Source organism: Spermophilus citellus, assembly GCF_964194105.1.
Source record: "Spermophilus citellus genome assembly, chromosome: 10".
Taxonomy (NCBI): domain Eukaryota; kingdom Metazoa; phylum Chordata; class Mammalia; order Rodentia; family Sciuridae; genus Spermophilus; species Spermophilus citellus.
The window spans coordinates 73,093,295-73,120,993 of record NC_138197.1 but is presented as its reverse complement, the minus strand read 5'-3'; the positions used below and the strand labels follow the sequence as shown (position 1 = coordinate 73,120,993).

At 45.6% G+C, this 27,699-nt stretch overlaps 1 protein-coding gene across 2 annotated transcripts; it reads left to right on the top strand.

Annotated features, from left to right (window-relative positions):
- The first annotated feature begins 211 nt into the window (after positions 1-211).
- On the top strand, positions 212-16,491 carry CALCOCO1 (calcium binding and coiled-coil domain 1). Of its 2 annotated transcripts, XM_081311044.1 has the most exons (16): positions 212-324; positions 2,654-2,833; positions 3,164-3,266; positions 4,121-4,311; positions 6,083-6,241; positions 6,629-6,777; positions 8,438-8,528; positions 11,289-11,444; positions 11,653-11,907; positions 12,380-12,505; positions 12,963-13,058; positions 13,431-13,539; positions 13,730-13,929; positions 14,406-14,512; positions 14,736-14,807; positions 15,479-16,491. In XM_081311044.1, exons 2-16 carry the CDS (start codon positions 2,678-2,680, stop codon positions 15,654-15,656), a joined length of 2,148 nt encoding a protein of 715 aa, XP_081167170.1. In that variant the 5' UTR covers positions 212-324; positions 2,654-2,677; the 3' UTR covers positions 15,657-16,491. The 2 variants fall into 2 exon arrangements, with proteins under 2 accessions (XP_081167170.1, XP_081167171.1); XM_081311045.1 differs by lacking the exon at positions 14,736-14,807.
- Positions 16,492-27,699: the final 11,208 nt, after the last annotated feature.

Genomic DNA, 27,699 nt, shown 5'->3' with positions numbered 1-27,699 from the left:
TACTAGCGCAGCCTGTCCCTCCTGAGGAATTATGGGCCATGAAGTCTTTTGGTGGCCACACCCTCGTGGACCATCACGGAAACGAGGACTACGCCTCCCAGAAGGCCGCGCGGAGTCCGCTGAGCCACCGCCCTCGGCTCCGCCCCCTTGAGCGCAGCATCCTGGGATGTGTAGTCCTAAAAGCAGCAAGCTTAGTTGAGAACCAGCCGCGGAAGAACCACATACTCCAGAAGTCCTCGCGTCCCCTCTCCCCCGCCCCTCCTGGAGTCGGAGTGCTGTTTTTGTTGTTGGTGAAAGGTGAGGGAACAGCTGATCGCCTGTGGGGTAAGAAACTTGGCCTAATTCGGGGGGTGGTCTTACGGTGGGGGGGCGTCACCCCACTTTCCAGCCTGTGAAAGGATAATCCAAGGGAACTGTAGAGGCGGATGCGGGAGCGTTTGGATTTTAATACTTTACGTACTGGAGAAGCCACCCCCACGTTTTGGGTGTTCTTGGTTTCAAGGGGCCCCTGAGCAAGGGGTGCCCCCTCATTGTCCTCAGTCTCTTCTTGGGCCTTCTTTATAAAGCTTAATACATTTACGGAGGGTTTGAGGGGGCCGAAATTTTTACTTATTCTCTTCCAAGCAAGGTTTGACCCTCACAAACCCCACTCTCACCCCAATCCAAAGGCCTTCACTACGCAGAATCTCCGAGGGGAAAAACTTCCACGTTGTGAAACGTCAAGGCATTCTAGAGCCCTGGAAAGTGGAGGGATCGCGCGCGCACACGCACACACACACACTGACACCCATACCCATGTGAACATCGGAATATAACCACATATACTTTGGGTGCCCAGAACTTTTCAGACAGGAAGAATGTTTGCAGCTGTTATGGATCTTCTTTGTGGGGAGTATTTAGGGGTTCCTCAGGCGTAGATCTTTCGAAACAATTTACACTCCCCCTCCCCCCAGAAGTAATATATTTGGAGAAAATATGGATTAGTTTTAACCAGGGATTTTTTGAAAAATCCAAGCTGTATTCAATCTCTATTTTAGAGGAAGACTGTACACCTTTTTATATTGCTGACCCACCTTTCCTTCTCCACTGAGTTTCTGTTTTCAGTCTGATGTGGGTTTGTGGTGTTTGGGACATGCACGTGACCAGTAGTGATGGCTAATTGAACACATCAGCTGCAGCTGACCTGAGGCAGATTAGTGGGCTGGAGAGGAGAGAAGAGGGATGGCTCACAGCCTTTGGTTGAGGAGTTCCCTGGATTGTTATTATTGTCAGCTTTCCTCACCCCACCCCCATATTTTCTAATTAACTCTCCCCAGCTACTTGGAACATCCCTTCTTCCAAACCCCATCCCATAGCATGTCTTCAACTGCCAAGGTAGACAGATGACAGGTTCGGGCACTTAGCACTGCATCTAAGAGGAGCAGAGAGAAAATGGAGAAGGAAATGTTATAACTGGGTTAACATCCAGTCAGACCAGTAGGTATCCAGTCCTGTTTCAGGCAAGATTTTCTTGCAGGCCAAGAAGAATGATAGGTTCTTTTTAACTATCTCTTCCTTTTCTTAACACTAAATATACATTTCCCTTTCTCAAGGCCCCTTGCTTCCCACTCTCCAGCCTGTCCCCTGTCCAGGGGTGAGGCTTTCCTGGCTCCAGGCCCCCACATTCCATCTCCCCACACTACCACGTTCCTGCTGAGTGTTTCACTCCACCCTTGAAGCTGCCGCCTCCAGAATTCTTGACTTCCTGGAATAATGACGTTGAGGGACAGAACCTGTCTTTCCTTATATCCTCCCCTTGCCAGTGTTTCTTGGATGAGAGAAGAAGCCTTCTGCTTCCCTAGAATTTACTGGGGTAGAAATCTCAGAAAGGGGAATGGACTGAGAGCTCGGGGGCCAGGCCCAAACTGTTGGTCCCTTATAACCTCCAGCCATATTCCAGTTCTAAAGACTCAACTATTTCTTTCAGAGATGAATTGCTGCTTTCAGGTGTCATAATTCATTCCTGGGTAAAGTTGGGTCAACAAGCTCAGAAGTAAATAAGGAGACCAGAATGAGAAGGCCCCATACCTCAGTTGGATTTTGAGTTCAAGAGCCAGAGTTGTGGGAATGGGATGGGGAAATGGAGACTGAATAATCTGGAATTCTGAAGGAAGTTAATTAAGAGTCAAAAAGAAGGGACTGATGGGGAGCAAAGCCTGGGATACTGAGACTTGGTCAATGAGGCAGTGAAAAGGGAGTAAAAATTATAGACAACTGAATTCTAGGAAGTGCCTATGAGAACAGAGGGTACATCATGACTCCAGGGTGGGGACTGACTTGCAAGGCCAGACCTATGTTCTAGAGATTAAGAGTTATACCTTTAGGGCTGGGGTTATGGCTCAGCAGTAGAGCGTTTGCCTAGCAAGTGCGGGACCCTGAGTTCGATCCTCAGCACCACATCAAAATAAAATAAAGATATTGTGCCCATCTACAACTAAAAAATAAAATATTTTAAAAAAGAGTTATACCTTTAAAAAGTCCCATAACCCTCAGGGGCTGGAAACCAGGTATACCCTCATCTGCAGGTATAGTGACAGGGTTGTAGCTGGGTGTGGATAGAGCTGGGGTGATGGGAGTAGAGTGGAGAGACTTTTTCAACTCTTTTATTTCATAGGAGAGCAGATATCTTGAGGGCAGGATGGAAGAATCATCACTAAGCCGGACACTGTCCCGGGGAGGAGTCAACTTTCTGAATGTTGCCCGGACCTACATCCCCAACACCAAGGTGGAATGTCACTATACCCTCCCACCAGGCACCATGCCCAGTGCCAGTGATTGGATTGGCATTTTCAAGGTAACTCTGAAACCCCTCTTGTCTCAGGTTTATGGGACATGGGTTGATTAGAATAAGGGAAATGTCTAGGTTCTTGGATTCCTTATGTTGATAGGGAAGAAGAGAGAAAGATGTCACCAGTGATAGAGGTCATCTTCTCAGCAAACTCACCTTCTCTCCATCTTAGCCTTGTTCTCTCCTTACACAGTAGTGTCCCCCCACTTTCCCTATCTCTTATTATCTTTGACATTGTAACACCACCCTACACCCTGTTCCATCCCTCAGCCCCTCCACCATCCTTAGATGGTAGTTCCATTGCTACACCCCCTCTCCCATCTTGGTCTTTCACAGGTCGAGGCTGCCTGTGTTCGGGATTACCACACGTTTGTGTGGTCTTCAGTGCCTGATAGTACCACTGATGGTTCTCCTGTCCACGCCAGTGTTCAATTCCAAGGTATAAGGGAAGATGGAAGACTGGGAGGGTAGAGCCAAAAAGAAGTTGGGATAAGGGTTCCGGGCTCAGAAATGTAAAAGGCACAGAGGACAAGGAAAAGTGAATGCTATAATATGAATACAAGCTATACGCAGTGGCCCATGCCTGTAGTCCCAGCTACTCAAGAGTCAAGGCAGGAGAACCACTTGAGCCCAAGAGTTGGAGGCCAGCCCAGGCAACATAGTAAGACCCCCAACTCAAAAAGAAAAGAAAAAAAAATACTCTAATGAGAATATATGTTACAGAGCTCTCAGAATAGACTTAGAGACAGAAGGATCTTTAGAGGGCATCTGATGCCATCACCTACCCAAAGAAGGAACTCCCCTTATGGAACTAGCGGGTGAAAAGAAGGTGAAGTAGCATCATGTATTGAGCAGAGGGTAGTCATAAGATTCTGAAAGTCCTAGGGTCAAATCTTAGCTCTGTTACTTACAGGCTGTTGGGCCTTAGACAAATTACTTACCTCTTTGTTTCTGTTATATTAACAGTAAATGGGGATGCCAGGCTTGTAGGCACAATATGAAGATTTAAGGTAAAACTATCAGTGCAGTGTTTGGTACAAGGTGGGCACTCAATACATGGCAGCTGGCATTATGATGATGATTACAGGGGGCAGTGGGCTTGGGAAGGAGGAAGGAGAGTGTCCAAGGAACAGAAATAATCTGTGGGAAGAGAGAAATGGTATATGGGCTAGGGAGCAAGGGTCTGGAGCCAAGAACAATAGAAAATGTGGTACATTAAATGAGGAAAGGACCTGCAGAGCACTTGACATCCTGGATCATACTGGGGTTCTGGGTCCACTCTTTTTCCCACAGCCAGTTACCTGCCCAAACCAGGAGCACAGCTCTACCAGTTCCGATATGTGAACCGCCAGGGCCGGGTGTGTGGTCAGAGCCCTCCTTTCCAGTTCCGAGAGCCAAGGCCCATGGATGAGCTGGTGACCCTGGAGGAGGCTGATGGAGGCTCTGACATCCTGCTGGTTGTCCCCAAGGCCACCGTGCTTCAAGTGAGAAAAGAGCAATAGACTTGCTTGTAGGCAAGGGAGGGGAAGAGAACATTGTAAGGGGCCCTTCCCACTTCCCTCTCCCCTCATTTATGGCCTCAACTGAAGATCTCACCGAGTTTTCCTGTCAAGAAAGTTTCAACCTTGCTAGGGACATATGTAGCTCAGTGGACAGTCTCAACCTTGACATAGACATGGGCTTGTGAATCAGGAAAGCAAGCCACTCACAGGCCATGCAACTCAGTTTCGTAAGAATTTTTTGAGACTTCCTTCTGTGAGCACTACATCCTGCCCTAGGCCCTAGAGGAAAATCCAAAGGGTGGATGAGGCCACTGAGAAGCAGTAAGGATGAGGCCTGCCTCCTGGGCAGGTGAGCAGCCAGAGCAGATAGGAGTGCCCAGACCTCTCCCATCCAGTACCACAGGCGCTGACCATGTTCTTGGTACTTCAAATGTGATGACTCCAAGTTGAGATATAATCTATTTTTTAGTATTTGAAAAAAGGACTGTGAAATATCCCAATAATTTTTATACTGATTACATGTCAAAATGATAATATTTTAGACCGGATTAGATAACATTATAAAATTAATTTTACATTTACTTTTACATTTACACTTACTTCCATTTTTAAGTGACTAGTGGAAAATTTAAACATACATGTGGCTTATATCATATTCCCAGTGGGCCAAATAGAGAAGAATTAGGGAGCAGAGGCAGATATTATCCAGAAAGCATTCCTGAAGAAAGGCAAAGGCCAGGGCAAGGTGGGAGCACATTTGTTCCCCAGATGAGAGGAAAGGGCCGAGGAGGCTCAGAAGGTAGCTTTTCTGTGATTTAGACAAACTCCTGCCCTCTAGAATCCCAAGTCTAATAAATAAATAGAATCAAACCAAGAATAGAAAGATGGTCACACCTCACCTAGGTCAGAGATGTGTGAGCTCCTACTTGGTGTTCTGTTTTCACAGTCATTACGCTTATTTTAAGCCTCACAACAACCCAGATTAAGGGGTCACATCACAGATGAAGATGCAGAGGCTCAGAGGAGTTCAATAATTTGTTTTAATATACCTATTAAAAATTGTATTGGAGGGGCTGGGGTTGTGGCTCAGTGGTAGAGTGCTTGCCTAGCATGCATGAGACACTGGGTTCGATCCTTGGAACCACATAAATATGTAAAAATAAAGATGTTGTGTCCACCTAAAACTTAAGAATAAATATTTGAAAAAAAAATTTAAAAAAAAAAAAATTGTATTGGAGAGGGGCTGGAGTTGTAGTTCAGTGGTAGAGGCTTTCCTGGCACATGTGAGGCACTGGGTTCAATTCTCAGCACTGTATATAAATAAAAAAAATAATAAAGTCCATCAACAACTGAAAAAATATTTTTAAAAACATTGTACTGGAGATTTGACCCAAGTGTTTCCAAGACTAGAACGGATTGGGTAAACTTAGGAGACCTCCCTGCTCTTGTCTGTGCCTCAGTCCAGACATGGGATTTTTGCGGCTGCTGGGTGAAGAAGGTACCAGACCTGGGGTGGGAAGGTAAGAGGGGTGGCAGAAGAGTGTCGACTGGTGTGTCTGAGTAGGTAGTGGACAGGGACTCTGCAGCCTCACCTGCTCACCCCTTCATGGCTCATATTGCCATGGCTTCCCAACCCTGAAGTGCATCTGGGGAGTGGTGGGACCTTCCCAACCCTGAAGTGCATCTGGGGAGTGATGGGGCCTTATAATGGGTGCTTTGCAGACACACCCTGTTCTCATTCTCCCCCCCGTAGAACCAACTGGATGAGAGCCAGCAAGAACGGAATGACCTGATGCAGCTGAAGTTGCAGCTGGAGGGGCAGGTGGCAGAGCTGAGGAGCAGAGTGCAAGAGCTTGACACGGCTTTGGTGACTGCCAGGCAGGATCATGCAGAGCTGACAGAGCAGTACAAGGTGGGAGTTGGGCCTGGTCAAGGGCTGGGCCTGGCTGCTCACCCAGCATCTGAAATTGGTACCCAGTGACAAGAGGGAAGGAGATGTTGGTGGGATTTAAAAATGGTTCTGACATCAAGAAAATATATTTAAGGGCTAACAAGTGGGTTTAAACTGAAATACAAGAGATATGTCCCAAATTTGTAGTAAGACTTGGTTCTCTGACCATGGGGATGTAAGGTGGGCCAGCTGTCTTCCCAGGTGAGGGAATGTCCTTGGCAGGCTTTTCAGGGAAGGCAGTGGATGGGGTGGGAGTTTAACATATGTGTGCTCTTCCTAATTCTTTGTCTTTTTCTTTGAGAGATGAGTCTCAATCTCCCTCTTCTTCTGTGAAAACTTTAATTCCAGGGGCTTTCCCGGTCCCATGGGGAGCTCACAGAAGAGAGGGACATCCTGAGCCGCCAACAGGGAGACCATGTGGCACGCATCCTAGAGCTGGAAGATGACATTCAGACCATCAGTGAGAAAGTGCTGACAAAGGAGGTGGAGCTGGACAGGTTAGGGGACTTTCTGCCCCTTTTTATGCCCTTTATTTCCTGTGACCCCCACCCTCTAGCCTCCTATTGCAGGCAGACAAATCTCTGTCTCACCTTGTTTCTCTGTCTCTTCTCAACTTCACTCAGAGTATTCCAACTACCATCAATGTTTCTACCTAGCTCTTTTTCATCTTTCCAAATGCTATTCTGTATTCATTATTTTCAGAAATAATTATAATTATCATTTATTGTGCAGCCAAAGCTAAGCAAGAGCTAGGAGTGGAGGATTTGGAAGAAGAGAATGGGTAGAATAGTCAATGCAAGATAAGAAAGGATGGATTTCAAATTTTACCACAGGAAAGATAGGATTAGACTCTGTTTTCACTTAAGAAATTCTAGAGCTGGTGATCCAGGAATCTGGGTCTCTCCCTTGAAAAAAAGTATAAATCTTAGGGGCTTGGGGATTTAGCTCAGTAGCAGAGCATTTGCCTAGCATGAGCAAGGCCCTGAGTTTGTTTCTCAGCCCTGAAGAAAGAAAAAATCATAGAATATTAGCATTGAGAGTAATGTAAGGTATATTAGAGAAGGTCATTCTGAAGAGACAGCCTCTTTCAATTTTGGACAGCTGACACTTTAGTCTTATGTATAGGACCAAACTCTACCTTGATGTACCTTACCAATGGGTCCTGGGTTAGATCTTTGGAGCTATAAAGAATAAATGTTTCTTCTCTCAGAAAACTGTTATTTCTACCAAATAGCATAAATATTGACTATTTTCCATGTTTGTCCTTTAAATTTTTACGGGGTTAAATTCTTCAATTTTTTCATTGATCAAATATATTAATTTTCTTTCAGTACTGGTAGATTTGATATTTTTAAAAACTCTTTAAAGGAAAAAGTTCTTCTGTCCAAGGCCCAGAATAAAAAGTGAGTTGATATGAGAGGCTTCTTTAGGATACACTAGTGTTACCTTTAGGAGACACTCGATGTGTATGTTCTCAGGGACTGTCTGGACCAGGGGTCAGCAGACTGTGACCCACATGCCAAATCTAGTTTATTACCTGGTTTTGTATAGCCCATAAGTTAGAATGGGTTTTTAGATGTTTTATTAGTTGAAGAATAGATTAAAAGAATAATAATATTTTGGGATATGAAAATTACATGAAATTCAAATCCCAGTGTTCATAAGTGAAGTTTTATTATAATACCTGCCTATTTACTTACTGTATACGATGGCTGCTTTCACAGACAGTGGCAGAGTTGAGTAATTATTACAGGGACCACATGGCCTGCAAAGCTTCAATTGTTACTCTCAGGCCCTTTATCAAAAAAGTCTGCCAACTTCTGATCTAGAACAAAAGTTTATAAACAATAGTGACTGTTCTTGATCTAGAAAAAAAAAACTGGATTCTAGTCTTTCAATTGAGTAAAAATAGGGATCCTTCAGCAGAACATTCCTTAAAAGTGATAACTTAAAAGAAAAGAAAATAGTTACATTTCTCAGTTTTGCTCAAGAACTAGATATCTAGAGTTCTTGGGACTTGGAATTGGGTCCTTTTGTTGGGGGACTTGAGCATCTGGAGCCAAATGGAGCAGGAACACTGGAAGAAGAGCACAGGACAGAAGTCTGGGTCCTTCTCTGGATGACCTGATGATCTGACATGTCATTCCCCACTCACAGGGTTAGAGATGCAGTTAAGGCCCTGACTCGGGAACAAGAGAAGCTCCTGGGGCAGCTGAAGGAAGTCCAAGCAGACAAGGAGCAAAACGAGGTAAGCACGGGCTCAGAGCTGGTGTGCTTTCTCAGCTGTTCATGGAGCCCTTTCTGAGTGCTGGGACAAAAATGTGAAGAAGACCCTGTGGGCACTCTATTTCAGAACATAGTACCATACCCAGATTGAAATCAGTGAAAGTGGAATATAAGGAATGTCACAAGGGAAATCTAATACAGTATTATGGGACTCCAAAGAGTTGGATGAGAGCATATCTTAGAAACATTAGAAAAGGCTGTTAAAAGGAAGTCATGAACTAGCCTCCTACTTCCAAATATTATTGGCTGCAGAGCCCCATCTTCCCCATCCCCAATGAAGTTTTACATCTTATGTAGAACCTCACTAAATAAATAAAAGCAATATTTTATTACTATAAATTTATTTCTTATGAAGTTAAACATAAACATTAACTTATAAGGCAATGAAAGCAATTAAGTTTGATGGATACCAAACTTTGAAATTAAGGATTATGGATGACTGTTCTGTCAGCCTTAGCAGCCAATGCATTCCTATATTCTGTTTGGATTGTACAACATTGAGAACACCTTGAGTCACCACACTAGTAGGTGCAAGTGGTAACAGTTTTTGAACTGTTCGTCTTACAGTCTCAGTTTACTCTTCACTTCAATAGAAAATACAATAGAAATTTTATTCTGAGGTTTGCACAAAAATGAATTAACATTTTTAGAAATGTTAAACATTTAACAAATTAGAAACACATGTTGATGGATTGGTGATCTTCAGTATGTCAACTTGTGAGTCTATGTGCTATTTTTAAACATAATTTTCAAAAAAGTTAGAACAATTTGGGGCTGGAGTCTAATTTGGGTAGAATGCTTATACAGCATGTACCAGGCCTTGCATTTCATCCCAGCACTGAAAATAATAACAATAATAATAACAAGTTCAGGACTGGGGTTATGGCTCAATGGTAGAGTGCTTGCCTAGCACATGCAAGGCCCTGGATTTGATCCTCAGCACCACATATAAATAAATAAAGGTATTGTGTCCAACTACAACTAAAAAAATAAATAAATATTTAAAAAATAATAATAACAAGTTCAAATCAAATATTTACAGAACCCCTCAATTGCGTCCTTAGAATTTTGGACTTCTATAGAGTATGATTTGAAAACTCTTTGCTCAGAAGTGAGGAATGGGTAGAATTTGAGTAGACAGAAAGGGAGGCTGCTTTAAGAGTAGGGAGAGATAGGAGCAAAGGCTTAGAGACCAGAATACATATTCAGAGCAGGTGAATGTGTGAGTGAAGAGTCTTAGACAAGGCTTAGGTCAGATTGTAGAGGATCTTGACTTAATTCTTTAAGCAGTGAGAAGCATTGGTAGTTTGCAAGCAGGGATGATATATACTTAAAGAATTATATTTAAAGAAGTTTAATCTGAAAATGGGCACGGTGGCGCACACCTGTAATCCCAGCAACTCGGGAGGCTGAGACAGAAGGATTGCGAATTCAAAGCCCACCTCAGCAATGGTGAGGTACTAAGCAACTCAGTGAGGCTCTGACTCTAAATAAAATACAAAATAGGGCTGGGGATGTGGCTCAGTGGTCAAGTACCCCTGAGTTCAATCCCTGGTACCCCCCAAGAAAAATTTAATTTGGTTGCCTTGTGAAAAATAAACTAGTTATTGAGTTTATTCAGTCAACCAAGCAAAAAATGACTAGAGCCTATGCTAATATGGTTGCAACAGTAATAAAAAAAGAAAACAAGGCTGGTGGCACATGCCTATAATCCCAATGATTCAGGAGGATCACAAGTTTAAGGCCAGCCTCAGCAATTGAGCAAGGCTCTGAGCAATTTAGTGAGACCCTGACTCAAAATAAAAAATTAAAAGGGCTGGGGATGTGGCTCAGTGTAAAGCATCCCAGGGTTTAAAAAAGTAATTAATGAATTAAATTTTTAAAAAAGAATAGGGCACAGTGGCACTTGCCTGTAATCCCAGACTCAGGAGGATCACAAATTCAAGGCCAGCCTTAGCAACTTAGCAAGACAGCCTCAAAATTAAAAATAAAAATGGCTGGGGAAATATCTCAGTGGTAAAGTAGAAGATGGAGAAGCAATAGGCTTTTTGGTGGGCAACTAGAGAGAACAGAACCATGCGTGGCACTAAGGTATCTAGCCTGGGTGGCTTGGGAGCTAGTTTGTTACTGAGAGTAACAGTAGAAAAGACTAGGGTGAGTGGTAGAATATGTTGAGTTTGAGGGGCTGGCAGGACATTCAGACTGGGTTTTGATTTAAGTTGAAAAGCAGGGCTGGGTGCATTGGCACACATCTGTGATCCCAGTGACTTAGGAGGCTGAGGCAGGAGGAACAAGGCCAGTCTCAGGAACATAGTGAGGCCCTGTCTCAAAATAAAAAGTTTTGGGAATGTAGCTCATGATAGAGCACTTGCCTAGCATGTTTGGGCCCTGGGTTTAGTCACCAGTAACACACGTGCATATGCACATGTGCACACACACACACACACACACACAAGGTAAAATGGGAAAGCAGAAGTGGGATGTGAGACATCCACATTGAAGACCCCAGGTTGTGATGTTGGAAATCCTTGTTTGGGAGCTGGATGTTCAAGTTTAAGTTCTTACAAGTTGAGAATCAAGTAGGGCTAGGAAGAGGTGAGCACTTGAGTTTGTATTAAGTCTAAGAAATGGAACCTTCTCTCATCACAGTGACAGAGGTCACCCTCTCCCTGTTCACTCCAACACTTAGACCCCTTTTCTTACCTCTTTCCACTTCCATTAGGCTGAGCTCCAAATGGCACAACAGGAGAACCACCGCTTAAATGTGGAGCTGCAGGAGGCCAAGGGTCGGCAAGAAGAGCAGAGTGCTCAGGCCCAGAGACTGAAGGACAAGTTGGCCCAGATGAAGGATACCTTAGGTCAGGCCCAGCAGCGAGTGGTAAGTGAAGACCCCCAGGCAATAGGAAGCAGTTTATGTTCAAAAAGCTAGTTGTAGAAAAGTCTGGTGGCCAGAGACAAGGGGAAGAGATACAGCTAAAGACTAAACAACACAGTCCCAGGCCCTAATGCCAAGAGTGGGGAGTGGGGACCTGGTTCATAAATGTTTGCAAGGGAACTCTGACCTCCATCTCTTCCTTTCTCCTGAGGCTGAGCTGGAACCCCTGAAGGAGCAGCTTCGAGGAGCCCAGGAGCTTGCAGCCTCAAGCCAGCAGAAGGCTGCCCTTCTTGGGGAGGAGTTGGCCAGTGCAGCAGGAGCCAGGGACCACACCATAGCGGAATTACACCGCAGCCGCCTGGAAGTGGCTGAAGTCACCAGCAGGCTGGCTGAGCTCAGTCTGCACCTGAAGGAGGAAAAATGCCAGTGGAGCAAGGAGCGGGCAGGGTTGCTGCAGAGTGTGGAGGTAGAAGGGCAGGGGGACCTGGCAGTCTCATGGCTACTGCCCCCACCTCTATGGGGATTCCTACATATGGGCAGACCCTCTGGGAGAATCTAAGGATACCTAGGGATGAGGAAGGGCTTGGACGAAGGTGGAGATACACTGCTTTCTAGGCATGATCCACATCAGGTATCCCAATCCCCATCACCATAGCACCTTCCTTAGTTACCTTCCTTGGTTATCTTCCTTGGTACAGAAACATTACTGTTGTAGGTACCAGGCCCTGACATAATGTCCATTCCCAATCAGCATAGCACCTTGCTGTCATGTCCTTACCCTTCATTCAGGGGGTATAGGAAATGAGGAAGGTAAGAAGGGAAAGTGGCTCAACCATTCCATTCAACAAAAGAAGGGACATGGTGAGAGATGATGCTGTTGCCAGTGGCGTCCCTTTTTCTTCATGACTTCACCTCCCATTCCTTTGACCATCTCCTAGGCAGAGAAGGACAAGATCCTGAAGCTTAGTGCAGAGATCCTTCGGCTGGAAAAGGCAGTTCAGGAGGAGAGGACCCAGAACCAAGTGTTCAAGACTGAACTGGCCCGGGAAAAGGATTCTAGCCTGGTGAGGCACCTGACCTCCATGAGCCCCATCTGTGTCCTCCTGAGGCATTTGTGCTCCTTCACTGTCCTGAGTGTGGGCTCAGACATGCCAGGTGCATGTTTCTTTGTTAGGTGGTACCTCAGTTGCACACCTCCCAGCCCTTCTTGGTTTGAATATGCAATATCTGCTCTTGGCCCATATCTGGGCCTATAAAGGGTGACTTAGGAGAATTATAGAGTGCTCCCCTGGTATGACCAAGGCCTCTACACCCCAGACTAGGACAATCTTCTGTGTCCACACTCAAGAAGCAGAGACTGAGACTCTGTGGCCAGAACAAAGATCTTATAGAGGAAGAGCATTGTGTGTGTCAGAGCAGAGGTGGGGGAGACCTGGTTCTAGATTGTTGATCCAGATCCCAGAGCCCAAGTTCTTGGATTCACATTCTAGGTCCAGGTTCCATCTGGCCCTTTACCCTCAGGTGCAGTTGTCAGAGAGTAAGCGTGAATTGACAGAGCTGCGGTCCGCCCTGCGTGTGCTCCAGAAAGAAAAAGAGCAGTTGCAGGTAGAAAAGCAGGTGAGAACCAGAACTCAGCCTCCTGGATGCCAGATCTGAAGATGTGGGGGCTTGAAACTCTGTATTTTCTTGTCAATTCTTGTCTTAGAAACTGGAATCTCTAAGAGGGCCCAGAGGCTAGAAAGGAGACCCAGGCTCCTCTTATTAAATGACTTGGCAGGGCAGGGGAGGATCACCGGGAGAAGAGAGGGATGTCAGGGTGAAGGAAATGTCCTGGGAAAGGAAATCTAACCTATGTTCCCCCACCTATGGTGAAGGCGCCTCATCCTGAGGAGGGAGGAGTTCATCTTGGAGCCAGCAGAAGCCATTTAGGCCATTAAGATCAGCATCTTCCCAGCCTCAAGTACCTGTCTCTTTCTTCCCCAACTCTAGGAACTGCTAGAGTACATGAGAAAGCTGGAGGCCCGCCTGGAGAAGGTGGCAGATGAGAAGTGGAATGAGGATGCTGCCACAGAGGATGAGGAGACCACTGCGGGGCTGAGTCTGTATACTCCCAATCTTGTGACACCTCTTCCCACTCCTCCTCCCCTTGTTGAGGAAGGAAGTGCCTTCTTCCTTCCCAGGCCCTGGCCCCTATTTAGTGTAACTATCTCCCTCATCCAGAGGAGATCAAGCTGATCTAGTCCTTTAGCAATGCATCCTTCTTTTTCTCTGCCTGTCTCTTCCTATAGGCTGCCCAGCGCCTCTCACAGACTCAGAGGATGAGTCCCCAGAAGACATGAGGCTCCCGCCCTATGGCCTGTGTGAGCGTGGAGACCCAAGCTCTTCTCCTGCTGGGCCCCGAGAGGCTTCTCCCCTGGTTGTCATCAGCCAGCCGGCTCCCATTGCTCCCCACCTCTCAGGGCCAGCTGAGGACAGTAGCTCTGACTCGGTGAGCAGTAAGGAGAGCCTGAGCTGAAGCAGTAAGAAGTGGGTAGGGCCACATACACCCAGGAGTCCCAGCCTCCACAGCAGGAAGTCTGTGCCATAGGGCACTCTCTTTTATGTTTTTGTTTTTGCAGAGCCGAGGAGGAACCCAGGGCCTGTTGCTTGCTAGGCAAGCACTCTACCACTGAGCTCCATCCCCAGCCTCCAGGGCTCTCTTTTGTTCTCAGGGGAGAAGAGGCAGACACAGCCTCTTTTCAAGGCCACCAACGGATACCACCCCAAAACCCAGTCCAGCCCAGTCCTCACTTCCAGCCCCTGCTGCTTTTAACCACCTGCTCCCATCAAAATGCCTCTCCTGCCTTTCTCTTCCTACAGCCCTCTGCCCACTGTCCCATCCTTCTCTTCCCTGACCTGTCCCCATGTGCTGCTCCCCCACCTTGGACACCACCCCAAACCCTATCCTATCTCTTTGGTCCCCAGGAGGCTGAGGACGAAAAATCAGTCCTGATGGCCGCTGTGCAGAGTGGGGGTGAGGAGGCCAACCTGCTGCTTCCTGAACTGGGCAGTGCCTTCTATGACATGGCCAGGTGGGTGCGGAAGAGGAAGACACAGGGGAGAGGGGACAAAGTTGGTGGGAAAGAGCGTCCGTGTGAATAGTCACCATGCCCTGCTTCAACCTTCCCTTCTTGGCCTCAGCCAAAAGGAGGAGATGCAGGTTTGGTTGACATAGAAAATCACCCAGTGCTGGAGTCCCAGGTACCTCCAGGTAATCTCTCCCCCTGCCTTTAACTGGCTTCTGTGTTGTTCTAGCACCATCTTCCGTGGAGCCCAAATTGCCCTGCATCCCCTCTCTCCTGCCCCTACCCCTTCCCCAACCACCAGGTAGGTACCTAGGCTCCTTGGGAGAGAAAGGGAGGTGATCCAGTTCCCCAGGGATAGGAGCGTAAGGAAAGAGGGACCGAGCAGCTATTTGACTGAACCTGAGGTGTTGTCCCTCTTCCCTGACTTCCTTTGGGGAACTCTTTGGGAGGGGGACTCCCCAGGGATGTGAGGAGGGTTCAGGTGCCAAATTGCCCCCTTCTGCCTTCCCTTTTCTTCCCTGGGTCAGGAGGGCAGAGTGTGGGGAAGAGAGATTTTATCATCAAGCCCCCAGCTCTGCCTGGATATGAGATGGGCTCGGGGCAGGGAGGGAGTGACGCTGTCATCCTTCTCTGCTGGAGCAAGAAGATGAAGGACGATGTCAGCCTCATTTTCAGCCTCATTAGGCAGCAGACGGAGATGGAGGGAGGAGAGCAGGAGGCTGGGGGATGGGTCCTGCACTAGAGAGATCAGCGGGACCTCAAGAAAAGAGGCCATGGGGATCTGGAAAACGAAGGCTCCACTGTTGTGGGGAAGAAGCTGCCCTAGGAGAGGCTGGGACGGAGACAACCAGGATGCTGCGTGAGGAGCAGGATGATCTGGGCCAAGACTTGGGGGTCCTGCTCCCTGAGGTCTGCAGGTCAACAAGGCATAGAGTACACTAACCCTCTCCTTTTCCCTCTGTCCCTCTTTAGTGGCTTTACTGTGGGTCCCCTGTCAGAGGCCAGCACCGGGGGCCCTGCCACCCCCCCATGGAAGGAGTGCCCTATCTGTAAGGAGCGCTTCCCTGCTGAGAGTGACAAGGATGCCCTGGAGGACCACATGGATGGACACTTCTTTTTCAGCACCCAGGACCCTTTCACCTTTGAGTGATTCCCCCCCCTCTCTAGTATATGCACAGATATACACTTACACACACATGCACACACTCATGCACAGACACACACTTGGGTCTCATACCTGTTTCCATCACACCAGGTTCCATAATATTCTGCTCCTGTGTGCCCTGTTTTCATCCCAAGCTTTCTAACTTCGTCCTCTCCCGCCTGGCCCTTTTGTCCCAGGCAGGGGTCCTTCTTGGAAGCAGTGGCTGCATTTATCTCCTGAAAGTGGTTTTAGAGGAACCAGGATGGAGAAGACCTTCCCCTCTGGGAATAGAATTGTCCACTGCTAGCCCCGGAGGTTTCTGGAATCTAGAGCCACCACACACAGGCTCCTACACACTCCCCTCTCTGTTGCCCCAAAGCCAGTTCCTGGGGCGCCACACTTTCTCTTATTTGGGGCTTATGTTTGTTTACCTGAGTTTTCTCTGGGGCCTGTATAGAGGCAGCAGTGTGGACATCATGACCTCTTTGGGTCTCAGCTTCAGTGGTTCCTCTTTCTGTTCCCCACTTGACTTCCACACCCCATCCCAGCCTTTCCCATAGCCTTAGATATTAAGTTTGGAGGTTCATTTTGTATTTTTAAGGATTCCTGTCTGTCTCCTGCCACCCCCAACCCCCCACATACACCCATATCTTTACATGGAAAGAAATAATGTATTTGTGCCTTCTGTGAGGGATGGGGGAACAAGTGATTCCAGGTGTCCTCATTTCCTGGCCTCTCCTCCTTCTCAAGGTCCCCCACAGCAATAAAAACTTCCTCCTCCCGCCATATCCCTCCCCTCTTATATGTAGTTTGGACAAATATATTTATATGATATGTGTAACCGTTGTCATAAAATGTGTGTTTAATAGGAAGTGTGACTAGAGCAAAGAGGGTCCAGGCCTGACTCCTAGACCCCAGGGATGTGGGAGAGAGGGGCAGAGATAACTGCTGAGCAGTCATCTTCCCACTGTTCCTCCTAACAGGCTGGGGGCCAGGGGCTGGGAGCCGGGGGCTGGCACAGGAGGGAATAGCAGGTGAAAGAACTTCTGTCCCAAAAGGGGAGGTCTGTTTCGGATCACAGTGCAGCGGGGAGGAGGCAAACTGATGGGCCCTGCTCAGGGTGGAGTGTCCAGTGGGGCGCGCCTGGGGAGTGGGGTCAAGGTCTCCACTGCTCACACTATAGCAGCCATCACTGTGCCTTGTGCCAGAGGACATGCATTACTCCCATCAAGAGTGAACATCATGGGGCTGGGGATGTGGCTCAAGCGGTAGCACGCTCGCCTGGCATGCGTGCGGCCCGGGTTCGATCCTCAGCACAAACATACCAACAAAGATGTTGTGTCCATCGAAAACTAAAAAAAAAAAAAAAAAAAAAAAAATTCTCTCTCTCTCTCTCTCTCTTTAAAAAAAAAAAAAAGAGTGAACATCATTCAGCACTCACTTAGTAAAAAACACCCTGAGCCCCATACCTCTGAAGAAAATTTTCTATTCCTCCCATCCCTGCCTCTCCCTGTCTGTCCGCTGCCGTCTTCACACACCCGCAGTGCACTCTGTGACTCCACAGTCGCGAAAACACATCCATCCACTCTAACCAGCTTCACGAGCTAGACACATCCACAGCATCATAAAGCATTTATTAAGGACCTGTGTGCTCACCAAGGCTCTCAGCAGTGCCCTGCGTGAGCACATGCCTGTGCCCCCCCTGTTCTCCATCCCAAGAGAGCTCTCTTATCTACAGCCTTCCGTTCCCTTCAGGGCTCCTGAGTGGACCACCCCCACCATTCCCTCTTTCTATCTACCTGAAACCCTCCTGTCCGCCCCCCTTCCAGCCCCACCTGGATGACATCTTACATCCTTCCTTCTTCCCTCACGTCTCTGTCTCCTAGCAACACCATCTCATTCCCTGAATCCCTTCCAAGGAAATTAGAGATAATGGATCTCTCCTCTCTCCATCTCAACCCCTCTTTATTGATCCTCCTTTAATGAAAGTTAATTATAACAATGATTTAATTAATAGAATCCCTCTCTTCCTTTATTGCTTCCCGTATTAAGACTATTAATAAATACGAGCTGGGCTGACAGAGGCATCCATCACCCGCCTGGGATTCCCCCCATCCCTCCTTTTACCCTTCCCCTCTCCCCCTCCCTCTCTTGGCCTATAAACTTGCCGGGGTAGTGGGGGTTAATCAGAGAGGAATTATGAGCCAACATACCCAGCAGGAGGTGCATTTAATGAAATCACTTGTGATTTATGTCTGGGGGAGGTTGGGGAGGGAAGAATCTGGAACCCACACATCCTGGATTCCAGTAGGGCAGGCCCCTAGAGCAAAAGAAGAGAAAGAGACAGAAATAGGAGCCCAAGCCCTCTGCTCCTACCCCACAACCCCTGCCATGCCACACATCTGCCCCTGTTGGGAACCACATGGCTAGCTGCTCAAGGCCATCAACACAGAAGCTGTCAGACCAGAAGCACAAGAATCGCAGTGTAGGTTTTATTCTCACCTCTGAAAGTTTTTTTCATGGATCCCTCCCCCTCCTTCCTTTTGCCCCAGCTCTGTCCACTATTACCTTCCCAAAGCTGCACCACACTCCCTCCATAAAGCCCCCACAGTCCCTCACAGGCTCCTCAACATGGACGTCTAGAGTTTCCAGCTGCTCCTCTCTCTGCTCTCTGTGTGTCTTTCTGGTGTGTGATCCGCACTTTCACACTGAAGTTCCACAGGAGTTGGAGTCATTTCTCTTCCTTCTTCAAGATACACCTCACCCAGTGTGCAAGGCACAGCCCAGACACAGAGGGAGCTCGGGGACGGTACTGGACTGCCTGGGCAGGAAAGAAAGAAAGCTGGGTTACAATTCTAGTTCTGCCTCCCACACTGTGCGGTATTTGGCAACTCAGCCTTTCTACTTATATCCCTCTGTAATAGATCATCTCGTTCTCTCCCTGCTCCCAGCATCCATGCAGAAACTGATAGACCCGACTGGGCTTGAGACCTGGAGAGAGAGAAAAGTCAGACCAAGAAGCAGCAAGTAGGATCTCATGTGTCAGTATTTGGTGGTGGAAGGATGACTCTAAATACATCAGTCTCCACTTACAGAACCTCAATATCTGCGTGTTACCTACAGGGACATGAAGTATATATAGCTTAGGGTGCCAGTCAGGGTTTTTACCATCTGAATCCAGAATGCCTTTCCATCTCCCATCCTACCCAGAGGAACCCTGTACTCCAGGTTAACACAACCATTCCACAGAAACAGGCACTGCTCTCACACCTACTTTCCTCTCAATTCAAGGATACCTCCTCCATGAAGCCTTTCTTGACTTCCCTCAGCTAACTTCTCAGATACCACAAATAGCATATGTGTGAAAACACATTTGTAAAAACATGCTACATCATGTATACAAGTTTTTGTTTAGACTATAAGCAACTTGAGGATAAGCTCTGAGTTTATACATCTCTGTGGTCCTAAAATCTAACAGAGGGACCAATATAGATCTAGTCCCCCAAAATAATCTTTAAATTAATTTTCACACATACTTAATATAAAAATAATAGTAAAATGAGCATCACTGGACTCACTAACCAGCTTTAAATGATTGAACATTATTACTATCATTGAAATACAATTAACAAAATGTGGTGTCAGTTGGGATAGAAATGTTTCTATTGGGGCTGGGGTTGTGGCTCAGCTGTAGAGCGCTTGCCTAGCACGTGCAAGGCCCTGGGTTCAATCCTCAGCACCATAAATAAATAAATAAATAAATAAATAATGTACTGTGTCCAACTACAACTACAAAAAATAAATATTTTTAAAAAGAGAAATGTTGGGCTGGGGATGTGGCTCAAGCGGTAGCGCGCTCGCCTGGCATGCGTGCGGCCCGGGTTCGATCCTCAGCACCACATACCAACAAAGATGTTGTGTCTGCCAAGAACTAAAAAAATAAATAAATAAATAAAAAAGAAAGCCAAGAGTTTCTCTCTCTCTCTCTCTCTCTCTTTCTCTCTCTCTCTCTCTCTCTCTCTCTCTCTCTCTCTCTCTTTCTCTTTCTCTCTCTCTCTCTCTTTAAAAAAAAAAAAGAGAAATGTTTCTATTAACACAAGAAATGTTACAGACTGCTCTTTATGGGTCAGATGCTGGGGAATAGAGAGAAAATAGTTTCAAACCCCACCCTCAGAAAGCCTGTGGTTTATATAAATCACCAAATACAAGGAAACAAGATAAAGGCTACTTCAGAGGTAGAACTTGGGGCAGGGGTACTTCACCAAGACTGGGGAAGATTAAACTTCCCATGGGTGACAACATGGGGCTGAATCTCAAAGGATGAATCGATGGAACAAAATATGCAAAGACCTAACTTATTCAGAAATGTAAACATTCAGGTTAGACTTCTGAGTGAGGATCAGACACAAGTGTTTAAAGAGGCTGGAAATGTGGCCTATTGACATTTGCTTATACACTCACCCAACAAATATTATTTGGGTGCCCACTATGTGCCAAGTACCACCCTAGGCACCAAGGAAATAGCATAAAAAATACAGATAGGAATGCCTGCCCTCAGGCAGCTTATACTCTATTGCCAAATCATGGAAGTCCAGAGAAACAAGTTAGGAACATACTATAATAACCAAAGCAAAAATGGTGAGCAATGTCAAGGGGAAACTTAGGCAATGTCAAGGGGAAAAGAGGAAGAATAATTTAGGATGCAGAATTAATGGGACCTGGTAATAATTAAATATGGAAATGAATAGGAGTAAAGTTGATTCCAGGTTTTTGGTTTCAAAGATCATATAACTAATAATGCCATTAACTAAATAAATAATGCTAATGGAGAAATAAACGTGAGGAAAAGGTGACTGGTGCAAATTTGGCTTTTGGGAGCAATGGGGAATCTTCCAAAAGAGAAAGTGGTCCAATAGTAGTAGTAATTGTTAGATAGATACTTAAAGCCAGGGATCAAGAAAGTGTGCAGTGAAATAGATATTTAAGATCCCTGAAAGTAAAGATGATAAAATAAAGAAAAGTCTGAGGGTGTGGTGTGGTAGCAGAGTGCTTACATGCCATGCATGAGGCCTGGGTTTGATCCCCAGCACCACCAAAAAAAATTTAAAAAGTTAAAAAGGATTATCCAGATCTCATAGGTTGAGTGAGGGTAAAAGGGCCAAAGGCAGCACTCAGGAGAACATCAATAAAGAAGGGAAGTATGAAGAATGCAGAGTTATGGAGAAAACTGAGAAGGATCAGTCAGGGAGGTAGGAAACAACTCAAAAGAGCTGGGTCAAGAAGAGCCAGAAGCAGCCAATTCAGCAGAGCAGCCAGGAAAATGACTCCTGGAAACCACAGGATTAGCAATCAGGGACACAATTCTGATCTGCAGGAATAGGGAATATGTCTTCAGACTCACATAAACTCCAGGGCCCCTGAACCAAGGTTTAGGAAAAATCATGTGTAGGACCTCAGATGTCTGTGACTCCAATATCAAAAATCCTGCTGCTTCTAGATATCCTGGCATGAGGCACACTCTAATTCTTTTTTTTTTTTTTTTTTTTTTTTGAGACAAGGTCTTGCTCTGTTGCTCAGGCTGGTCTCAAACTCCTGGGCTCAAGTGATCCTCATGCCTTAGCCTCCAGAATAACTGAGACACCAGGCACATGCCACCACACCCAGCATCTAAAGTAACATAAAACCTAAAACTGCACTGTCTGCTAGGGCAACCATCAGCCACAACATCTACCCTACTGAATGCTTGAGATGTAGCTAGTCCAAATTGAGATACTACAAAAAGTAAACTACATAACAATTTCAAAGACTCAGAACTTAGAAAAAAAGAATGCAGTTCAAATTTAGATTGCTTATATTGAAATGATAGCATTCTGGACATACTGACTTAAATAAAATATATTTTTAAAATTAGTTTCACCTAGATCTTTTTACTTCTTAAAATTTAGCTCCTAGAAATTTTTAAATTTCATACTTGATTTATGTTAAGTTTCTACTGCATAGCATTGCTTAAACCTTACCACAGAATAAGATACAACAGCCTAGGGCCTAGACACCCCCCGTACTCTTTAATCACTCCCAAACTATCAATATGTCTCTGAGCAGAAAGATAAATAATGCCATAACCCTCTACTCCCAACCATACAACCTAGGGCAGAGACTTCAGATCCATCTCCAGGATCTGTCCTGATCTCTGACCCTTTTTATTTCCTCAGGTCTTTTGATACTAATGTGAGAACAGAGATATCCTATTCTAACTCATAAAAGTAGGTTTCTTTTTCCATCCTCGAGTGCAGAATCTCTCCCCCAAATCTCAATTTAGAAGCCATGTCTTCTCCCTGTTTCCTCCAATTATCAACTTCTTCTTTGCCTTTCCTCCTTTGAGAAACTGGAAATCCAATTTGTAGAAGCATGGTTTCATGGAAAGCATCCAGACTTTAATCCTAGTTTGTCATACTTTCTAATCATGTGACCTGGAGCAAAATATTTATCTCTTTGAGCCTAGATCTGCAAAATGTAGATAATATCTACCTGGAAAAGTTTGTTTCTGGGAAGATTAAATGAGATCATGTGTGCAGAATGCCTTGTACAGAGCCTGGCTCACAATAGATACTTTGTCATTTGGGGTTTCCCACTTTGCTTCCTACCCTACAGATTTGAAGAAGGAGGGGAAGACACAGTAAACTCCAGTCTATATATATGGACTCAAACCTCAAAACCAAAAGGGCTCTTAGAGATGTATTTCCAGCCTCTCCTTCAGGGAAGAAATTCCCTGGACCACATCCCTCATTGGTAGTCATCCAACTTCTGCCCAAACATCTCCAGGGGGCTTTCATTGGTTCACTCAATCAACACAAACAAAGCACTGGGGGAGCCACAAAGAAGGGCAGGCACAGATCTTGCCATTAAGGAGCTTATATTAGCAAAAAAAACAAAAGGTATAAAGCAGTAACTAAGGCAAACGTGGTATGTGCCAATTGAGGTGCCATGACGAAGAGTTAACAACCTTACAAGTTAATTCATGTTCAACAAAGGGTAGTTCCAATACCAAAATCCCTTCCAAATATCAGACCTCAGTTTTACCATTCATTTACTGGAACGTGGGCCACAGGTTATCCTTCAGGAGGATTTTTCTGCAATAGTTTTAAAGCTCCAGTAAAGTGTGAACGTGGAAGAGGCTAGTGTGAGTGAATTGGAGCACAGGTATAGGGAGCACTGGAAGCAGCAGCAGATGCTCCAACCTGTTTTGTGTCACAGAATGATTTCTAGGAGTTCCTAAAGACATCCAGTCCCCTTCCTTCTATTCAGAATTTCTGTCCTCATCTTGGAAAGCCCTACACATCCCTCTTCTCAGGACTTAACCAAATATCTTTCTGACTGTGCGTATCTCTCATCATCCCTAGTACATATCCTTCATCTTTTGTCAGCAACTCTATAATTTTCTTTGTGTCCATCTCTGCTTCAATCTGTCCCTCTCATCATTTTGGAATTGGGTTTCTAACATTCTTGGGATCTTTTTGCTTCTCTCTCTGTCTCCTTGTCTCCCTTTTACTCTTCCATCGTACTCTATTTCTTGGTTGATTTCCATTTTTCTGTCTCTGGCCTCGCTTTCTCTCCAGCTGCCGCAAAGCCATAAACCTAGCCGGCCCTGCAGCAGGCAGCCGCCAATCAATGGGCTCCAAGAGTTGAGAGGGAGGGGGTAGCAGAGACATGGGGGGATGGAAAAGCTGGGGCACTGTTGCTACAGCAGGGGAGGGGGAAGGTGCAGGAAAGAGCTGAGAGGTGCTCCTCCCAGAAGTCAGCTTCCTCTGCTTCCATAGCTTGTCTGGACCCCCTTTCTACAGAAAACAGACACAAGCCCCTCCATTCTGCTGTGAAACAGGGTACCTAGGCCTCTCTGCTATATTCCACAAAACATGATTTGTCATCCAAAACCACTGGCAGAGATCACTCTGTGATAAATCTGCCTTCTGCTTCATTATTAGGCCCTCCCAAGATGAGGGAGTTAAGGGACCCTGGTCATCTAAGCATGCCTGGGACAAATGCATACAGGGATGTTGGGACAAGAAAATGATGGCCAAGACAGGGTGTAGTAGGCTAGATTGGTCTTGGAGAAGCGTTGAAAGAAGGGAAGGGTCCTAATCAACCAAGGCTGAGCAAAAGGTTGGCACTTTCGGCTATTCCTAAAGTAAAACTGACAGCCAGAGTCCCTGACCCCTGGTCTGGGTTGGGGTTCAACAACTTAGAATACTACTTGAGGGGCAACTATTCATCTCACTCTCAGAAATCTACAAGGTCTGGGGGATTAGGAGAGGAAGACAGGGAAGGGGAGGGATCAGTGAGAGATTTTAAGAGAAGAGCATAGGAGGAGGAACATTTCTATCCTGCTGGGGCCCTAAGGAGACAGACCTGGAAAGCAGTAATTCCTGGTGTACCGGCGACCCCTGCTGGCTGCACACACCACCACCTGGGAGATGGAAAGGTACAGCCAGCCTGTGTGAACCTGAATACCTTGGCTGTAACACTGTGCTTTTTGACTATCACTGTAGAATAATGATGGTGTGTGCAGTACCACCCATGATTATGTGAAACCACTCCTAGGTGAAGACAGTAATGTGACGGAGCATACAAGTCACAAAGTTCAGGCTCTGAATTCCTGGCTCCCTCCTGGGGATTCTGGGTATGTGGGAGGGGTGAGGTCCTTCAGCCCCCCATATCTCCTCACCAATGTTATGTCGGTAGTATAGAACCACTCAGGGAGGCTCTGATGGAGACAAAGTAAAATTAACCAGTCCAGGCAAAGGGGAGAGACTGCTCACTTTGGTATCAGACTTACTGGGCTAAAATTCTGATCCCCTGGTTACTACTTGGATGACCTCAGACAAATTACTTAACTTCTTTGAGCCTAATTTCCTCACCTGTAGGGACATCTTAATACTGATCATGCAGGGCTAATGTGTCGACTATAGTGCCTAGAAATGGCAGGTATTTAATAGATGCTAATTTTCTGCCTCCCCCTTCCTATATTTACCTCCCACCCTCAAGGTCGGGCAGGAATTTCAAAAGGCAAATAAACACGAGATGATGTTGACAATGATGGTGGTGGTGGTTTATATTTATGCCACTCATGCAAATCATTTTAAACATATTTTAATACATGGCTTTTTTCCTTTTTATTAGCCAAGCACATCATGATCGTGTTTTATTGGGATAGAAATATCCTGATGTTATGGCAGGTACCTAGAAGGATGGCCTTATGAAGTGATAACAAGGCATGACAAATCTTTCTTTATTGTGATACATTTTCATTACTTAGGTTAATCAGGAATTACCCATTAGAACAAGGGCTTAAGATAAGTACATGACAGTCATCTGCAGAGATCAAAATCTCCTGATTTTTCAATGGGTATCTAATTGTTATTGCTATTGTGGGGGGACGATTAATGTTCAGACTGAACTGGTCTTAAAACATTAGAATAACTCAAGGAGATATGACAGGTAGTTAGAGTTAGTATATTCTGAAATTAAAAAGAAGACAAATATCAATTCCACCAAAGAATATTCTAACCCCTCCAGCTGTCCAGTGACAGGAGCAGACTGTATCTCAAGTAAAGAGCTCCAGCAAGAATCTTGAAGCAGAGGCCAGCTGACTCCTGGGCAGCCTTGCCATGGAAGATATCCTGGAGGAGATTGGGGCCACCCTGGGAGATTGGATAAGAGCCCCCCTAAGGTCCCTCCACAAATACTCAGTGTATGATGAATACCTACTCAGTAGAAATGTCCTTCCAAGCAGCATTACTGCCATACCCACAGTCATTGCTTGTCACCATGGGGTGGGAGTTGGGGGTGGTAATCATAACAATGATATTCTTTCCCTGAGACTTTGTTCTTACCAAGGAAAGGCAAGAGTCCAGGATCATTCCCTCTTTAACCATCCCCACATTTGTCTTGATTTATTCTGTAATCCTCATCTTTTTCTTCATAGGATCCATCATCGAGTATCTTAAAGCAAACCTTACCTTTTAGTTTCTTGCCTCCAAGAGGTAGGTAAGCAATGAGGAGGGGGATTTGTTTAGCTCCTATTAAATTACACTCCATAAATTTTGCCCTTAATTAAGAGAGGTGTGTATGTGCTTTCTTGCAAGTAAACATGTGTGTATGTATACTGTTTTTACATGTGAATGTAAATGTGAATGTATCTGAAGAAATCCTTTGCTGTTCAAGCCCATCTGAGGGATCTTGGTATCTAGCTTGGTATGGGGAGGTCTGTGTGTGGCTCCTTCAATACCTTCCATATGTGCAAACTAACCAGGAGTTATTCTTCTGACCTCTAGATTGATTGATTGACTAATTGATTTTGCAGTACTGGACTTGAACCCAGAGGTGCTTTACCACTAAACCAATCCCCACTATTTTAAATTTTGAGATAGGATCTAACAAAGTTGATGAGGCTGGCCTCCAACTTGTGATCCTTCTTCCTCAGTCTCCTGAGTCACTGGGATTACAGTCAGGCACCACAGTGCCTGACTTGGCTTCTAGATCATTGTACATGATCCCAGGTTTGTGTGTCCCCATCCTGAGCAAAAGTGTGTTGACACATCAAGATTTATTGGCCTTAGGCTGAGGTTGTAGCTCAGTGGTAGCACACTTGCCTAGCATATGTGAGGCACTGGGTTCAGTCCTCAGGACAACATATAAATAAATAAATAAAATAAATATCCATCAACAACTAAAAAAAATTTTTAATTAATTGACTGTGTGCATGACTGTATTTTCCATCTCTGTCCCAGTGTATGTGCAGCTCCATGTACACAGTCTGCCCTTTGTGAAGCCATGTATGTCCCACAGTCCATCTTCCCAAGGAGTATCCTGTGAAGAGTCCTTGGCACCCTCCCCTCCTGGCTACCCCCACTCCCCACTTTCCATGCCAGGAGAGATCTAATTACACAGAAATTAGTACAGAGAAGGATCGTTTGCTTTTATGGCATCAGCGCCAGGGCAGCTGTAAATCTGGAGCCGCTGCTGCAGCCGCCTCTGGGCACTGTGCAGTCTATGGGGTGGGGTGCTCTCTCTTCCACATCTCTTTGCTCCTGGGCCTCTACCCCTTCCCAGTTCCTTTTACATACCCATCTCAGCAAGGGTAAGGGTGCAAAAAGGGAGGATGTGGCCAATCAAAAGAAGACACATAATAGGTGCTCAATAAATGTTCACTATGATTAGAGGGATGAATGCTAACCACTACCAAACTACCCAGACCCAATGACAAAAGGATGAATATTTCTACTAAAATTGCTCTCAAATCTTTAAGTTCTTAAAACAAAATCCTCAAGCTCTTACCAGTCTTCTCTACTTTCTTATGAACCCAGACAAAGCATATGGAACAGTCACACTAGCTTCTATTTTAGAGCCTTGAACTTCTTCTTAGCCTCATATACCAAAGGCAGACCCTGTTCAGATCTTGATTCTTCTGTTAACTAGCTAAGTGACCTTGAGGACACCTTCCCTCAACTGAACCTTGCTTTCCTATCTGTGAAATGGAAGTCAAGAAACCTACCTCTCAGCTTATTGTGAGACATCAACAAAAAAGCACTCAACCAACAGGAAAGTGTCTACTTATCATTAAATCACTATTCATATCTTACAAGCTAACACTTCTACCACTACTTCTAGCTCCTCTCTCCCATCATGCACTAGCTTAGCCTTTATCCCAACCAACCCCCACGCAAGTGCCATCATACACTTTGGGGCAACAAGACATGCAGACAGTCTGTGCCCAACCAGGAGTGAGTGTTTCTTTATGTCTAAGAGACTTATCAGAAGACAGTGGTGAGGACAAATGACTCCAACAATCCCTGGAGTCAGTGTTTCACCCATAGCCAATGCAATCTATGCTCCTACCTTGGCAGTGATTATTTTGATCTTATTTTCATCAAGGGTATGAATTTGTTCCTTGAGGTATCCAAGCATCTCATTGTAAATGAGAAGAAAAAAATCAAGGATTTAGGGAATTAGGAGGGAGCAGGAGCTGGGAAACGTCTGGGGTGGAGACAGG